The sequence below is a fragment of the Mixophyes fleayi genome, chromosome 5 (assembly GCF_038048845.1).
Source record: "Mixophyes fleayi isolate aMixFle1 chromosome 5, aMixFle1.hap1, whole genome shotgun sequence".
NCBI lineage: Eukaryota > Metazoa > Chordata > Amphibia > Anura > Limnodynastidae > Mixophyes > Mixophyes fleayi.
In genome coordinates this window covers 217735180-217750212 of record NC_134406.1, presented here as the reverse complement: position 1 = coordinate 217750212, position 15033 = coordinate 217735180, and the positions used below count along the sequence as shown (strand labels likewise).

At 39.7% G+C, this 15033-nt stretch overlaps 1 protein-coding gene across 1 annotated transcript in view; it reads right to left on the bottom strand.

Moving 5' to 3' along the window:
* Positions 1-5488: 5488 nt before the first annotated feature.
* The window catches only part of LOC142159517 (meprin A subunit beta-like), a 53477-nt gene continuing 43932 nt past the window's right edge, over positions 5489-15033 (bottom strand). Inside the window, exons 9-12 of the mRNA XM_075214412.1 lie at positions 11995-12447; positions 10776-10952; positions 6697-6826; positions 5489-5701 (exon numbers count right to left, since the gene is read on the bottom strand). Coding sequence (XP_075070513.1) covers positions 5566-5701; positions 6697-6826; positions 10776-10952; positions 11995-12447 — 896 coding nt within the window. The 3' untranslated portion in view covers positions 5489-5565. The remainder of the gene's footprint in view (positions 5702-6696; positions 6827-10775; positions 10953-11994; positions 12448-15033) is intronic.

Below are 15033 nucleotides of genomic sequence, written 5' to 3'. Positions count from 1 at the left end.
GTGTACCTACCTGGCTGTGACCTGACTATTCTTTGGCTTATCCCTGGCACTACGCAACTGGACTATCTTCTGTGTACCGACTCGGCTGTGTTACCAACTATTCTCTGGATCTCCCTCTGGCACCGCATACCTGATACCTTCTGTGTACCGACTCGGCTGTGTTACCAACTATTCTCTGGATCTCCCTCTGGCACCGTATACCTGATACCTTCTGTGTACCGACCCGGCTGTGTTACCAACTATTCTCTGGATCTCCCTCTGGCACCGTATACCTGATACCTTCTGTGTACCGACCCGGCTGTGTTACCAACTATTCTCTGGATCCTGCCACGCACCCATTGCCTCCGTGCATCTACCGGTTACTGTTCCAGACCTACTACGCCTGGAATTAACGGTTAGTGCCTGTACTTGCACCCCATTGTCTATTTTCTTGTCTGCCTGCCATCACTTAGAACTTTCTCCCTTACGTCAGTAGGCTAATCTGGGGGCCGCGACCTGTGGTTCTTCGGCAGCTAAGCCCACACTACCTTGCGGTGGTTCTTGGTGAAGACCGGAAGGCCGTTAGACTCCGCGCCCTAGTTAAGCCTGTGCTAATACTGACTAAGGCATCAAAATCGTAACAGGTCTTCTCCAAACTTGTAAGCATACAATCCTCTAGAATGTCATTGTATGCTGTAGAATTAAGAATTCCCTTCATTGAAATTAATGGGCCCAGGCCAAACCATATAAAATAACCCAAGCCATTGTTCCACCTCCACCAAACTTTACAGATGGCAGTACACATCTAGGTAGGAAGAATTCTTCAGGCATCTATCAAAAGTCTTTAGACTGCCAGATTGTAAAGTGTGGTTGGTCGCTCGAGAAAAATTATTTCTACTGCTCCAGAGTCCATTGACAGTGTGCTTTACACCACTCTAGTCAATGGTCGGCATTGCACAAGGTATTCTGAGGCTTGCATACGGCTGCTTGGCAATGCAAACCCAATCAATGAAGCTCCTGGTGAACAGTTCTTATGCTGAGGTTGTCTCCAGAAGCAATTTGGAACTTGGTTGTAAGTGTTGCGACCAAGGAGAGATAATTTTTGCACACTGCATGCATCAGCACTCAGCAGTCCTGTTCTCAGCTTGTGTGGCCTACTGCTTCAATACTTCACAATAACAGCATTTACAGTTGACTGGGGCAGCTCTAGCAGGGCATCAATTTGATGAACTGATTTGTTAAAAAATTGACATCCTATGACAGTACCTTGTTAAAAGTCACAGAGCTCTTCAGTATGACCCATTCTACTACTAATGTTAGACTATGGAGATTGCATTGGTGTGTGCTTCATTTTTTGCACCTGTTGGCAATGGGTGTGGCTAATATGGGCAAACACACTAATTAGAAGGGGTGTCCACATACTTTTGGCCTTGTATTGTACATCATTGTATCCTACTTTCCCCACTTGTACCTGCATTTTTAGGATTGAAACTGTAAAGACTTTTATGATTATAGATGCTGGAGTATCTCATATTTAGGTAAAGTAGAAATGCTGAAACGTACAGAGAGAGATGCACCAGCATCAAAACTCTAGCAATTTTTTTCATAATAAACGACTGTGGGCCCATCAGGGCCTAAAACAAGAACATATCAAAATACTCTCACTTTTGCGCACATAGATCTAGCTCTGACCTGCACCTTGTCTCATCTCTTATAACCACCTGTCATTCCCACTTACAAAACTTTTCCTTTGCTGCTTCCTACTTATGGAATTCCTACCACGCCCAATCAGACTTTCCCAAAGCCTTCAAATCTTTAGACGCTCACTGAAAACCGATCTCTTTTTTAGAGCTTAACTTAGCCCCAATAATACTGTTCACACTAGTGCACCCTCACAACGGTCCCAATCTCCACTCTGAACCACATTTCTTCCTTTTGTTTCAGCTGTGATCTCTTCCACTTAGAATGTAAGATCTATAATGAGCAGCGTCCTCCATACCCTTTGCTTTCATGTCTGCATTTTTTTCGTCTACCTTATATGTCCCTCTTTTATGTATGTTCTCCCTTCTGTACTTCACAAAAGGGGGGCATGGTTGGACTAGGAAATGGGAAGGATATCAATGGAGATAATATTTTGTAGGAACCACTTGTCTGTCATAACTAACTCAATGCAGGAGTAGGAACCATGATTGTGGGAAAGAAGGTATAATCCCAAACAGCAGGATGTTTCTCTAGGTGTCATGTAGGTCATATTCCGCAAGGATTTGGGAGAAGGGAATTGGGAAGGAGCTGGGGCAGTGTGGAAGAGGGTCCTATTCAATTTCGGTCCATGAGCAAAATTAAAATCACCCATGAAAAACAGGGTACCAGGCTTAACTTTCTGAATCTAAAGACAGAGTTTCCTTAGAAAAGTCAATTGATTGGAGTTAGGGGCATATAGGGAGAATAGGGTAAGTATTTTATTTCCCAGGGAACCAAGGAATATCAAATACCTACCGTTCTCCAAATCTGTAAGTTTCTCCTTGATAGCCAAACTGTTCTCTTGGAGACCGTCTTGAAGAGATAAGATCATAAATTTATTTAATATAATTTAATATAATGTAATGTAATATGATATATAATTTATTGTAATTTATTTCTTTAATGGTCAATCGAATTCAGAGGTGATGTTTGCTTTCAAGGAAGTCAGTAAAATTTGGAAAAAACGTAGAGTAACAGGCTCATCCAACTCCTGAGGAGGTATGACAGCTTTGGGGGAAAGTAGAGCTGGCCCAGGCACAGTTGAGGGTTGATCATTCACCAGGTGCAGACATTTAGCAGAATTTGTGGACTGTGTAGCTCCAGATGTGGAGGAGGCAGCTGCAGGGCTGTAGAAATGAAATGGCAGCACTGACTTGGATGAAGGCTTGAGCTTTTTTGGGCCCAAATGGATAAGGAAAATGCAGAAGGAAAAAGGTGGACAATCTCCGGTACTTTCAGCACACAAGGTTATACACAAAGGACAGAGCATGAGATTTAGAGGCTGTCAGTGGAGGGCCATAAACCCAGTCAAATAAACATATTTAGGCCATCATCACAGAAAAATCTGAGCATGACTGAGCTGTTCCAGCACAGCACCTTTGGAGGCATAGAGAACAACAAAGTTACTTCCAGGTCTGATAAAAAGGTAGTGTTATACAGTATGTACTGGGTGGACTTGGTGCACCAACAGCAAGACACAATAGGAGCTGATCCTAAGGATGCCTGATATATAGTCCTTTGGAGCACAGTGTCAACAAGCAGGCAGAGGGCAGAAAAATTAGGAGCTTCCAGTGACTATTTCACCCAGGAAAAACTAAAGATGGTGAGTGCAATCTATGTGGAAAATGCAGGCCACACTGCTGGGTTAATGGCCGGGGCCCAAGGGATAACGCTAGGCAGACCAGACCTATGCAACAGTCTCACAATATAAAGGAAGCAACTCACCTGTCACCTTGCTGACAGATCTGGCACTCACCATACTCCAGACTAGTTTCCACCACGCCACGTAACCACTTGCTATGAGTGTCATGCCGAGCATAATTGCTAGCGTGTGTTACGAGCTGCGGCAGTGCCTTAAGCTGCCGCGATTCACTGTTACAGACTGACTGCATCCAGGCCGTCTCCATGATGACCAGGATGTCACTTCCAGTTTTGGCCACTAAGGCAAAGGCCGGGATGCCTTACTGTCAAGACGCCATGCCCCGGCATGAGGGGCAGCTGGGTGCGTGCGCAAACTGTCAAAATTAATTAACAGCCTTCTGAGGCTGCTTTATCCCGCTCTGCCCCCTGGTTCATGATTGGCCCTTCTGTGTATATAAGGCAGGGAGGGCTTAGCATTCACTACCTGTATAGTTGCTGACTTGCTTTGTCTTCTGACCTTGTGATTGTTCTCCTGTTGTGACCTTCCCCTGAACTTTTGGACCTTTCCTCATTGCTTGTAGCCCCAACCTTTTCTTGGATTCTGACTTCGCCATTTTGCTTGTAACCATGACCTTTGCTTGTTTACTGGTCTTGCTTGTTCGCTGCCAGCCCTGACCCTTTGGCCTGTCCCTTTCTACTCTGCCTGCTTGGGACCCTAGACCCTGAATTAGTTTGACAATCCTCTCCTATTTTTGTTACCGCCTCCAATTCACACCCAGTAGCCGTAACAGGGTGTAGGAAAATTTTCTAAATACCGAATTGTAATGTTACTGCAGTATGTTAATCTCAACTTACTGCATTCCTTCTTTTGATGGGTTAGTGAGGGTCCCAAAAATGCTGAAAGTGACTTGTTGGTAAAACACTATTATTGACATTAGAGTTTGGGTGAATCTGTCAACTATGATGAACAGATTCTCCCAGATCACCATTAGACTATACGCAGATTTGTTACTCTGTAATCTTATGATGCATTACTACTTTATTAAATTTTGTAATGGGAATAAGAAATTGCTACCCCAAAGAAATACTACCAGTCTGTTTTCTATTTGTGATTGGATAACTAACCATACAGAATGTTCAACTGAACTCATGAAAAGAAGTTATGCAATACAGAGCACCAGTATCTGTTAGGGGTCTTGTGTTAGTATTATCATTTGACATGCCCAATATAATGCATATCATCAGGGGCATGGCTTTTAATGTCCTTCCTGTTTACTATGGTTGGGTGGATTTATGTGGAGACCATCATAAGTGCTTGTCCTGTGTCACTATACTAGGTGTTGATGAGCGATACTGCACATTGTGGGATAGGAGAATTAACAAATAATATTTTTACCATCAATAGTTTTTATTCAAGGTTTAAGGGTATAGGGAGGAGTTACAGAAAAAGAAGGGGGGAAGGGAGTAGTACATAGTGGGGAGCAGACAAAACATACAATATCAAATTACGATAAACACTAATTTTTTTATTGACATAGCCACACAATCAGGATTGAGGATCTGGGGTAGCTGGTTTGTGAAGACTTAACTGGGCATCATTGGGGTTAGAGACGTGCTAGGGGTTGCTGAGTCGGAAAGCTCTTGTGGGCATATGAGATTGGAGCCTTCACCATCAGTTGTGAACTCACGCCAGGGCATCCATTTGATAACAAATAATATTTTTGCCAATCCCACACTCATTGATTTCTGTCACCAGCTCTCTGAGACAGGACAGTATACATAGGCTAAATGTGCTAGGAGTAGAGCTAACTTTGGAAAAAGTTGAGTACTTTGCCTATGTCTCATACATGTACATAATGAACTGTTTTATAAGTGACTACTTGGGTACAAGACAAGGAATAATCCATTGTTAATTTTACAACCCAGAGCAATGCGTTTTATCTTTAGCTAAGCATAGGTAGAAAAATAAGGAAGTTAAAGTTTTGCAACAAACACACTTTATTAAAAAAATAACAAGTTTCAGCCAGAGAGCAAAACTACATAAAGCAAATTATAGCAAGGACTTACTAAACAAGGGATGAAGCGAACAATTATTTGAAAAAAAGTTAAAATCTTTTTGTGGGTCATAATTGTAGTTTTGCTAATCGTGTGTGTGTTTTCTTTTTTACATGTTTAACATACTGTATCATGAATATTTATCTGAAGTCATACAGAGTTCATAAGGGTGAATAAAGCAACAATTGGTGGAGATAAAGCAGTCATTGTCCACACGTGACCTTTACTGGGAACTCTTCTCTCACATCTATCACCCACATACCACCAATCACCAGAGGTTATGCACCTGTAGAATACAAACAGCATGTTGAAAAATATATATATATATATAAATACTTTAAAAAAAATAAAATGCAAGTTCCTCACCTCTACATAAACATACTACACTATCAGGGACATATTAGAGGGCATGAAGGAACGTTTATAAGTTAGTATGGGGTCACTGACATTACTTGCTTTTACCCCACTATGGGGCAATGAAGGCCTCTCAGAGTTAGCCTCACTCCCTAAAGGACTGTGGTGGGAACATTCGGGCATCACTAGAGACAGGGATATGGACTCACATGAAGAACTTACAATTGTATTTGTGGTACTCCCTGGGGACCTTTGCAATATAACAGGTTAGCAATGCATTGAAAACACTGTAAAAAATGTGGTCCCTATGTCACAAACGTCTAGATTAACGTGAATGACAATTGTACTCTGTACAGCGCTGCATAATATGGTGGTGCTATATAAACAAATAATAATGAGTAATAAATTAATATGAATATTTTTACAGTTGCCAGGTCCACATTTAACAAATAACACACATAAATTGTACTCTTTTATTGATAACATTTGTTCTAACATTATTTGTCTTGTTGGTTAATAGCATGGGAACCTCTAACATAACCAGCCCTATCGAGGGGTTAAAATGAATTATATGTACTAAGCAACTCACTGATAATCAGGTGCGAGTATAAGGGTCTATTTGCTTTGAAAGAAACAAAAACTTTCACCATCAGAGTGTACAACTCTTGCAATAGGTGTTTAGAAGTGAATTATTCCATGTCAGACAACAGACATTAAGAGCATTGTACCCGACTACAAAGTAAATGTGGAATTGACATCCAAATGACTGAAATTGGGGTATATAAAACATGTAAGCCCACTTATAAGTGGCAACTCGCTGTCAAAGTTTAATCTAGATTTTTTAAAACCATAATAGACCATGTTGTTTTTGATCCCGAAATCAATAAAAAAAAATACATCAGACATGTAACTTATTTTAATTATTACCTGCATACTATTTTAAAATCTTCTACAAGACAAAGTCCATTATTCTCACAAATATTTTCTTTGCAAAGTACTGGAACTGGCGGGATGGTCGACTGAGGCAATGGTTGAGACTGGTTTAGGTGTGAAATATCTGTTGAAATATCATGAGCATCATCATCATCATCATCATTTATTTATATAGCGCCAACATATTCCGTAGCGCTTTACAATTGGGGACAAACATAATAAACTAATAAACAAACTTGGTAAAACAGACAAAGAGGTGAGAAGGCCCTGCTCGCAATCTTACAATCTATGTGACAATGGGAGATTGACACATGAGGTTAAGTCTACATTTTGCATTTTGGCCCAGCCAGGCTGCAAAGGTAAAAGTGACTCATAGGCTAAATGATCCTGTCACACAACAATGTTGGTCAGGGGGTAGTTGTCTTGTGTGAAATTGTGTAATAGGGTAAGGTAGTGAGGTTAAGAGGGTGGTTGATGAATATTATAAGCTTGTCTGAAGAGATATGTTTTCAGAGAACGCTTGAAAGTTTGTAGACCAGAGGAGAGTCTCATTGTGTGAGGGAGAGAATTCCATAAAGTGGGTGCAGCACTAAAAAAAGTCCTGTAACGGGGAATGGGAGGATGTAATGAGGGTGGATGAAAGACGCAGATCTTGTGTAGAATGGAGTTGCCGAGTTGGGAGATATTTTGAGACAAGAGAGGAGATGTATGTTGGTGCAGCTTTGTTGATGGCCTTGTAGGTTAGTAAGAGTATTTTATATTGGATTCGGTAGAAAACAGGCAGCCAGTGTAGAGACATACAGAGTGATTCAACAGAGGAATAATGATTTGCAAGGAAAATCAGTCTTATCGCAGCGTGCAAAATAGATTGTAGGGGTTTGAGTCTGTTTTTGGGAAGACCAGTAACGAGATGATAAGTGCATGAATTAAGGTTTTTGCAGTGTCTTGCGTGAGATATGTGCGAATTCTGGAAATGTTCTTTAGATGTATGTAACATGATTTAGATATAGAGTCAATGTGGGGAACAAAGGATAGGTGTCAGTTAAGGATTACACCTAGGCAGCGAGCTTGTGGGGTGGGATTTATGGTCATGTTATCAACAGAGATAGAAATGTCAGGTATGCTCTTGTTGGTGGGTGGGAATATTATTAACTCTGTTTTAGAAAGATTAAGTTTGAGTTGGCGAGAGGACATCCAAGATGATATGGCAGAAAGACAGTCAGTTACACGGGACAACACAGATGTCGAGATATCAGGAGAGGATAGATAGATTTGGGTATCATCCATATAGAGATGATACTGAAAGCCAAAGGAACTTATTAGATTTCCAAGAGAAGCACTTAGATAGTGAACAGCAGAGGACCTAGCACTGAGCCTTGTGGTACTCCAACTGATAGAGGAAGCGGAGCAGAGGTGGCTCCAGAAAAATTAACAGTGAAAGAGCGATTAGAAAGGTAGGATGAGAACCAGGATAGAACAGTGTCTTGAAGACCTAGGGATTGCAGCGTTTGTATGAGAAGAGAGTGGTCAATGGTGTCAAATGCAGCCGAGAGATCCAGGAGAATTAGGAGAGAGTAATGGCGTTTAGTTTTAGCAGTGATCAGATCATTGACAACCTTAGTCAATGCAGTCTCTGTGGAGTGTTGAGAACGAAAGCCAGACTGAAGAGGATTCAACAGGTTGTTTGCGGAAAGAAAGTGTGTGAGGCGAGTGTAGGCAAGTCTCTCTAGAAGCTTGGAGGGGCATGGGAGCTGAGAGATGGGATGGTAATTTGGGAGACAGTTTGGGTTGGAATTTTGTTTTTTTAGAATAGGAGTAATCACTGCGTGCTTGTATAGTGATGGAAAATATGCCAGTAGAGAGTGACAGGTTACAGATTTGAGTTAGAGGTTAAATGAGCACAGGAGACAGGGATCTACCAATTTGCGAGGGAATAGGATCAAGAGGACAGCTCTCGTTTCCAGTTTTAACTATTCTACCTTCAGCTCTCTTCACCCTCAACTTCCTACCCTATCTCCATTTTCTCACTCTGCATCTTTTCTTTATCCAGCTCTCTGTGCTTTTTATTTTCTTCTGTAAGTTGTAGCTTGTCTTCCCAGAGATCTATTTTCTCTGCCAGCTCTTTGTTGTCATCAACTAGCTCATCCTCCTCTCACGGCTCGGCAAACATTTACCGCTAGGAGTGAGGGAACAGGGAGAACGAGGGTCTCTGGTTGAAAAATGTAAGCTCTATTTTGAATGGGAGGTATGTCTATCATAAATTGCAAAACATCGATCTGAAAGCTCTTTGATGTGGCCTATTGGGAAGGTGCTGATAAACATAAAGCACAGACCCCATATGTGGCCAAATTTTATGAATTTTATTATTAGATAGGCAGTAATCTTCTCCAGGACTGCTATATGTCAAAGTTTGCTTTGAAGTAATTTAACTTGGCGTACCATATCCTCAATGCTGCCGTCTTATTCTTACTTGTCCAGACTGCGAAGCTCAGGATGTATGTCTAAGGTTCTTCTTGAATGGGACATCTAAAAATGTTAGTTAAGAACCAGGGGCCTGATTCTAAGGATTTTTAAGGATCTTAATTTGAGAAACTTCTTATTTCAGTCTCCTGGACAAAACCATGTTTCAATGCAAGGGGTGCAAATTAGCATTGTGTTTTGCACATAAGTTAAATACTGACTGTTTTTCCATGTAGCACACAAATACTTGATAGCTTATTTGTACACTGAAATTTAAAGTTGATATTTGTGTGCTACACGAAAAAACAATCAGTATTTAACTTATGTGCAAAACAGAATGCTAATTTGTACCCCTTGCATTGTAACATGGTTTTGTCCAGGAGACTAAAATAAGAAGTTTCTCAAGTTAAGATCCTTAATGAATTAGGCCCTAGGACACTTTGAATCAGAAGTCAAAATTTGGGGCAAGTCCAACAGATGTGGAGGAAGGATTCAATGATCAGAGTTCCTCCAGAACAAATGAGAAACCAACCTGTATATATTTTTGGAAGCCTAGCAGGCATCACATAATCTGTAATAAATTTGATATGAGTTCTTCTTTATCAGAGGCGAAAATGATGACTTAGCAACTCTTCCCTTATTGCAGGAATGCCCAAAGCAGCATCCAGTGATTTAGTTTTGTATTATTTTCACCTCCTCTTTTTTTCCCAATAAAACTGAATGTTTTCTTTCTAGGCTCATTTATTTATCTGCTGTTTCTTTAGCAGTTATTTTAACTACTTTACACTCTTTTTCACACACTACCACATATTCCTCAACTTTTCTATTTTTCTCCCTTTTCATTGGCTCTCTACACTCTACTACTGTGGTCTCCCTCTTCAACCACCTGGGGCTGGCAGACAAGGAGTAGAGGTGGTACTTCTGGATCAGAGTTGGCTAACCAGAAATTGGATATATTACTTTCATTCCCACTGACTCAGAGAAATTAAAAAATATTACATTTTACTTTTAACATTTATGGGTTACAAATGGGTTAGGGTTATAGCTGAACATACAGCAGAGAAATTCACTACTGTTAAGGGAGAGGTGGCATTAGACTTTTAGAAGTTATCCTGAAATATTTAAGGACTGAATACTCTATTACTATTTTTATAATTATGATTATTTTTATTATTATTATGTTAGAGCAAATGTGTAATGCAAGTGTATCCATTCTGAGCTATGAGCATTGTACAACAAATACCAAAATGGACCAAAAATGACTCCTCAAAGCCACCAAAACTCCAATGTCTTAAAATTTAAATGTGATCCTTGAAGGCAACCAGTAAATCGAGGTAAGAATAGAGTTGTGTAACATAACTGTTGAGGAGCCTTGCAGGGGTTGGCAGCTGTTGCTGAACTGCTCCATCTGCCTGGAATCTAGTTGTCCTCAAAAAGTATTTGCAACCACATATTGTTGAGTGATACTTAGGGTTGCCAAAAGGAATTTAGGGGCCCCTTCCATAGCCACTGAAGCGGACGGGCCACACCAAGCTGTTGACTCCACCCACTACACAGGCAGACCAGTGCTCTGCCCCTCCCCCTGGCACCTCTATTGATACTTTGTGACATACCTTCCATAGATACAAGAATAAACGCATCTCCTCCTTTCAGAAAGTCTCTTCTGTAGAGCCAATCTTCAGATCTAAATAGAAACTTTCCATACCCTCCAGACTGCTTGTACACTGTTCCATTTGGGAAATTTTTGATTTTTCCAACTACTGAAGGATTATCCCACTTGTAGGTATTATCTTAAAATAGACACATTTGTTAATAATTAAATGCAATATACATATGTTATTCATATAAGGGACAAACATGGATGTATATCTGCCATGTTGCATGTTCTAACTTCCTTACAAGCTGAATATAGATTTGTGCCCCATGATCTGTGTGTAACAAATCACATTGTCCCAGGAAGAGAACCTCAAACTCTAAAGAAATATAATAATGTTCATTCAATATGTTTAAAAGAAAAATAATATATTCTAATATGTGATTAAAGACTATACATTAAAAGCATACAACATGCATGTTACAGTAAAAGCTTTTCATGCCAAATAGCTGTCATGTTAATTTTTCTGAAAAATAAGCAATGAAGACATACTCTACATTCTCCAAACATTACTGCTTTGCTCTAATGTACAGGAGGGCAGGATTTTATGTCACTAGGTGGGGAGAAAGCTATTGATGTATAATATTATGAGGGAGCCAATACCATCCATTTATGGTGCTTATTTATCATTCGCTATGTGAAAACTGGGGTTTGATCCAATCACTCTGCCTAGGACAGCTACTCATCTTCTCATCCCTTATACAAATTATTAAACACATAAAAAAATATATTGTCGCTGTAATCATTATTATACCGAACAACAAGATAAAAAAACAGCTAAATAAGACTAACAGCAAGAAAATAGAAAAAAAAGGTTTTAAAATTATTTCTTACAAATTGTTGCCCCACTTTTCCCTACTAACATGTTGCATAAGACCTCACTGGAGTGCCACCTGAGTGGGAGATGATATATTATCTGTAACCTTCCCGTGGTCATGAAAATAGTAACATACTTAAAGTTTTAACAAGCAATATTGTTTATGAATGGCCATGTTGTAATAATCAACACAGATTGCACTATATCTATTATTTTTAAATAATTAATAATTCATTATATTACCACTTTAGGTGAATAATAATAATGCAATAATGCTGAATTTTAGTGATTAAATAGTTTCTGTACATCTCAGAATGCAAGTCTAAAGTTGCCTATCTTGACCAATTTATAGACATCTAACCTTTTGAACGTTGACTTGGATCTGTTGTAATACTCTTCATATTGGAGGTGCGCTGTTGTGCATTTGGATGTTTGTCCAGGAACTCTATTGTAGCTTGTCTCCATGGGCAGGGCCATTGGAGGGCATAGTCATTAGCTCCAGATGTCAGATACAGATATGTTGCAATGCTGAATGATAAGTTTGCCTTTGCATATTTCCGTAATGCGATCTGATATGCATAGCCATCTTTAGAGTAATAGGGGGGGCTGAATATTTCTCCTTCATTCCAATTCTCTGTGAAGTTTCTGATGTGCCAAACATTTTGTGGACATTCAGTTTCTGACAAGTTGATGTCATCAATTGAAAAACCACCATTGGAATTTCCATCTCCTTTTATTCCTTGAAGTATAAATCTAAACTTATGTGTTGCATTTAGTGATGAATGATGTAGCTGCCAGTAATCAGCTGGTTCACCTGCAACAAATAAAATATTATACCACCGCACTGGATATTTTTAATGTTGTGATAAAATCTATATTTGCTGTTAATTCCCAATTCATAGTATTCCGTTTTGTAATGATAGTTAAATTGATATTTTTTTAGAGTTCTTACCACATCCCTGACATTTATATACTAGTCTGTCTATCACCTAACCAATACAGATCATATGGAAAAAGACCAGGGGATAAATGTATCAAGGTGCGATTTTGCAAATCCAACGATTTTCTTGGGAGAGTTGAAACTCGCAGATGTATGAAGCTGAGATTTCATGTAAAATTGCCAGAGTTGTGCTTCTGTCAAAATCGCTATTTGCAAATTCATGAGATCAAACTCCCGACTGTTTGCCACTCCAGCTATACAAGTCTCAAATGTATGAAGCTGCGATTAAGCAAACTCAGGAGAGTTTGCTTTAAAACACGCTAGATACAACACGCTGCTGCTAGCAGTGTGTTGTATAAACACATCACTGTTAACACTGTCTGTCATACTGCTGGAGCTCCGGCAGCTATCAAAATTGTAAAGAATAGATCAAAAGTTTTTTTTAAAAAAAAGTGGGATTCCCCCTCTATTCAGTCTTAACCCTGGTGCTGCCAGACTACTGCTGGTTCCGTGAAAAATCATGGAAAAAATTTGAGTGGGGTCCCCCCTATTTTCACGGAACCAGCACTAGGCAAACCAGCCAGGGTTGGTGGCACTATAGCAGGGGGAAACGGGGCAGGGGTCCCCCTGCATAATGACTAACCAACCCCAGGCTGTTCAGCACTGGGCTAGCTTTCCTAGGGAGTGGGGTCCGCCAAAAAAAACGAGCGGGCCCATCCCCTAGGGACACCCAGCCCAGTGCTGATAGCAATAGGGCTTTTCCTACACCCCTGGGCAGTGGGTGTAGGGTAATAACGGTGAATAATGTATAAAAAAACAAACAGATGCTATCTTGTTTTGTGGAACTACAAGTCCCAGCCAACCCGGGTGCCATAAATAGTGTGGGCATGCTGCTACTTGTATAACTACAAGCACCAGCATACCCATGATAGCCAGGGCATGTTGGTACTTGGAGAACCACAAGTGCCAACATGCCCTGACACCCACGGCTGGCTGGGACCTTTAGTTCCACAAACCAATATGTTTACAAAAGCACAACTCCCTCATTAAAACCACTAACATTTATTAAAAATAATAAAACCACAATAAAGACAGTAAAAACCCTCAGTTACACCATATATTTTTATTAAAAATAATAAATCCTCAATATACTCACCACTGAAGTTTTCTTCTGTTGTCAGCCGCTTTCAATCCAAAAATGACTGGATACAAATTTATTTTGGACTTTGGTGACAAAGTCCGGCTTGTACAAGAACTAAATAAATTTGTAATTCCCAAAGTCCATGCTTGAAATCTCTTCAGTTCTTCTTGGACCCAAAGCCCCCCTTGTTGATTTAAGTCTTCAGCCAGGAGGGCCCCTTGTTGATTGAAGTCTTCTTGGGATTTTCTCTCGCAGCTTGATACATTTGAGAAAATTTTTACTAAAATCGTGGGTTATCACCCGCGATTTGCCGTGATTTTAACACGCTGAAATAATCGGACCTTGATACATTTACCCCCAGGGGGTATACTTACTAAACTGTGGGTTTGAAAAAGTGGAGATGTTGCTATAGCAACCAATCAGATTATATCTGGCATTTTGTAGAATGTGCTAAATAAATGATAACTAGAATTTGATTGGTTGTTATAGGCAACATCTGCACTTTTTCAAACCTGCAGCTTAGTAAATATATCCCCAAATGTTATTGTGTGGTGCACAAACAGAAAAGGTAATTTTACGTATTTAATATGAACTCAGTATTACATAAAAACACAATTTTATTTAGAATTCATTAAAATGTAATTTCAATTGTGTGAGGTATAATGAATTAAAAAATATAACATGGGAGTTATTCTAATATAGATTATACTTGTTGTTAATAGTTTATTTATTCTACGTGCACATAGTATCAAAACAATTAATGTATGGGTGATGAGATACACAATACCGATTATATCTACTAGCAATCACTTATCGAGATATTATCGATCTGCAGGATTTCTTTTGTTAGTTAGCTATCTGATACAAGTCACTGATATAAATGACCTACAAGATTTTTAGCAGTAGGCAAAATTCCCCTTATATTGATACACCTGATAACTGATTACAGTACTCCCGATAGGAAGAAAATGTAGACTTACTGTAAAAAATACAAACAACATCCCTGACAAGGCTCCTATACTTTCCGAATGGAGAAAACACTGCACTTGCAAATGATGTCAATCAAAATAGCTTTAGGATAGGGTTATAAATACTATTAGTAGAAAGGATACACGATAGAGGCGCCGGGTCCTGGCATTGCCGCCTTAAATCCGAAAATGTTACTATCGCAATTTTAATTGGTGTAATTTGCAAGTGCCTGGAGTTTCTGCATTCGGAAAGTATGACAGCCTTGTCGGGGATGTTATTTGTCTTTTTTACAGTAAGTCTACATTTCCTGCCTAGCCGTATTATTATTATTGTAATCGTCATTCTTTAGT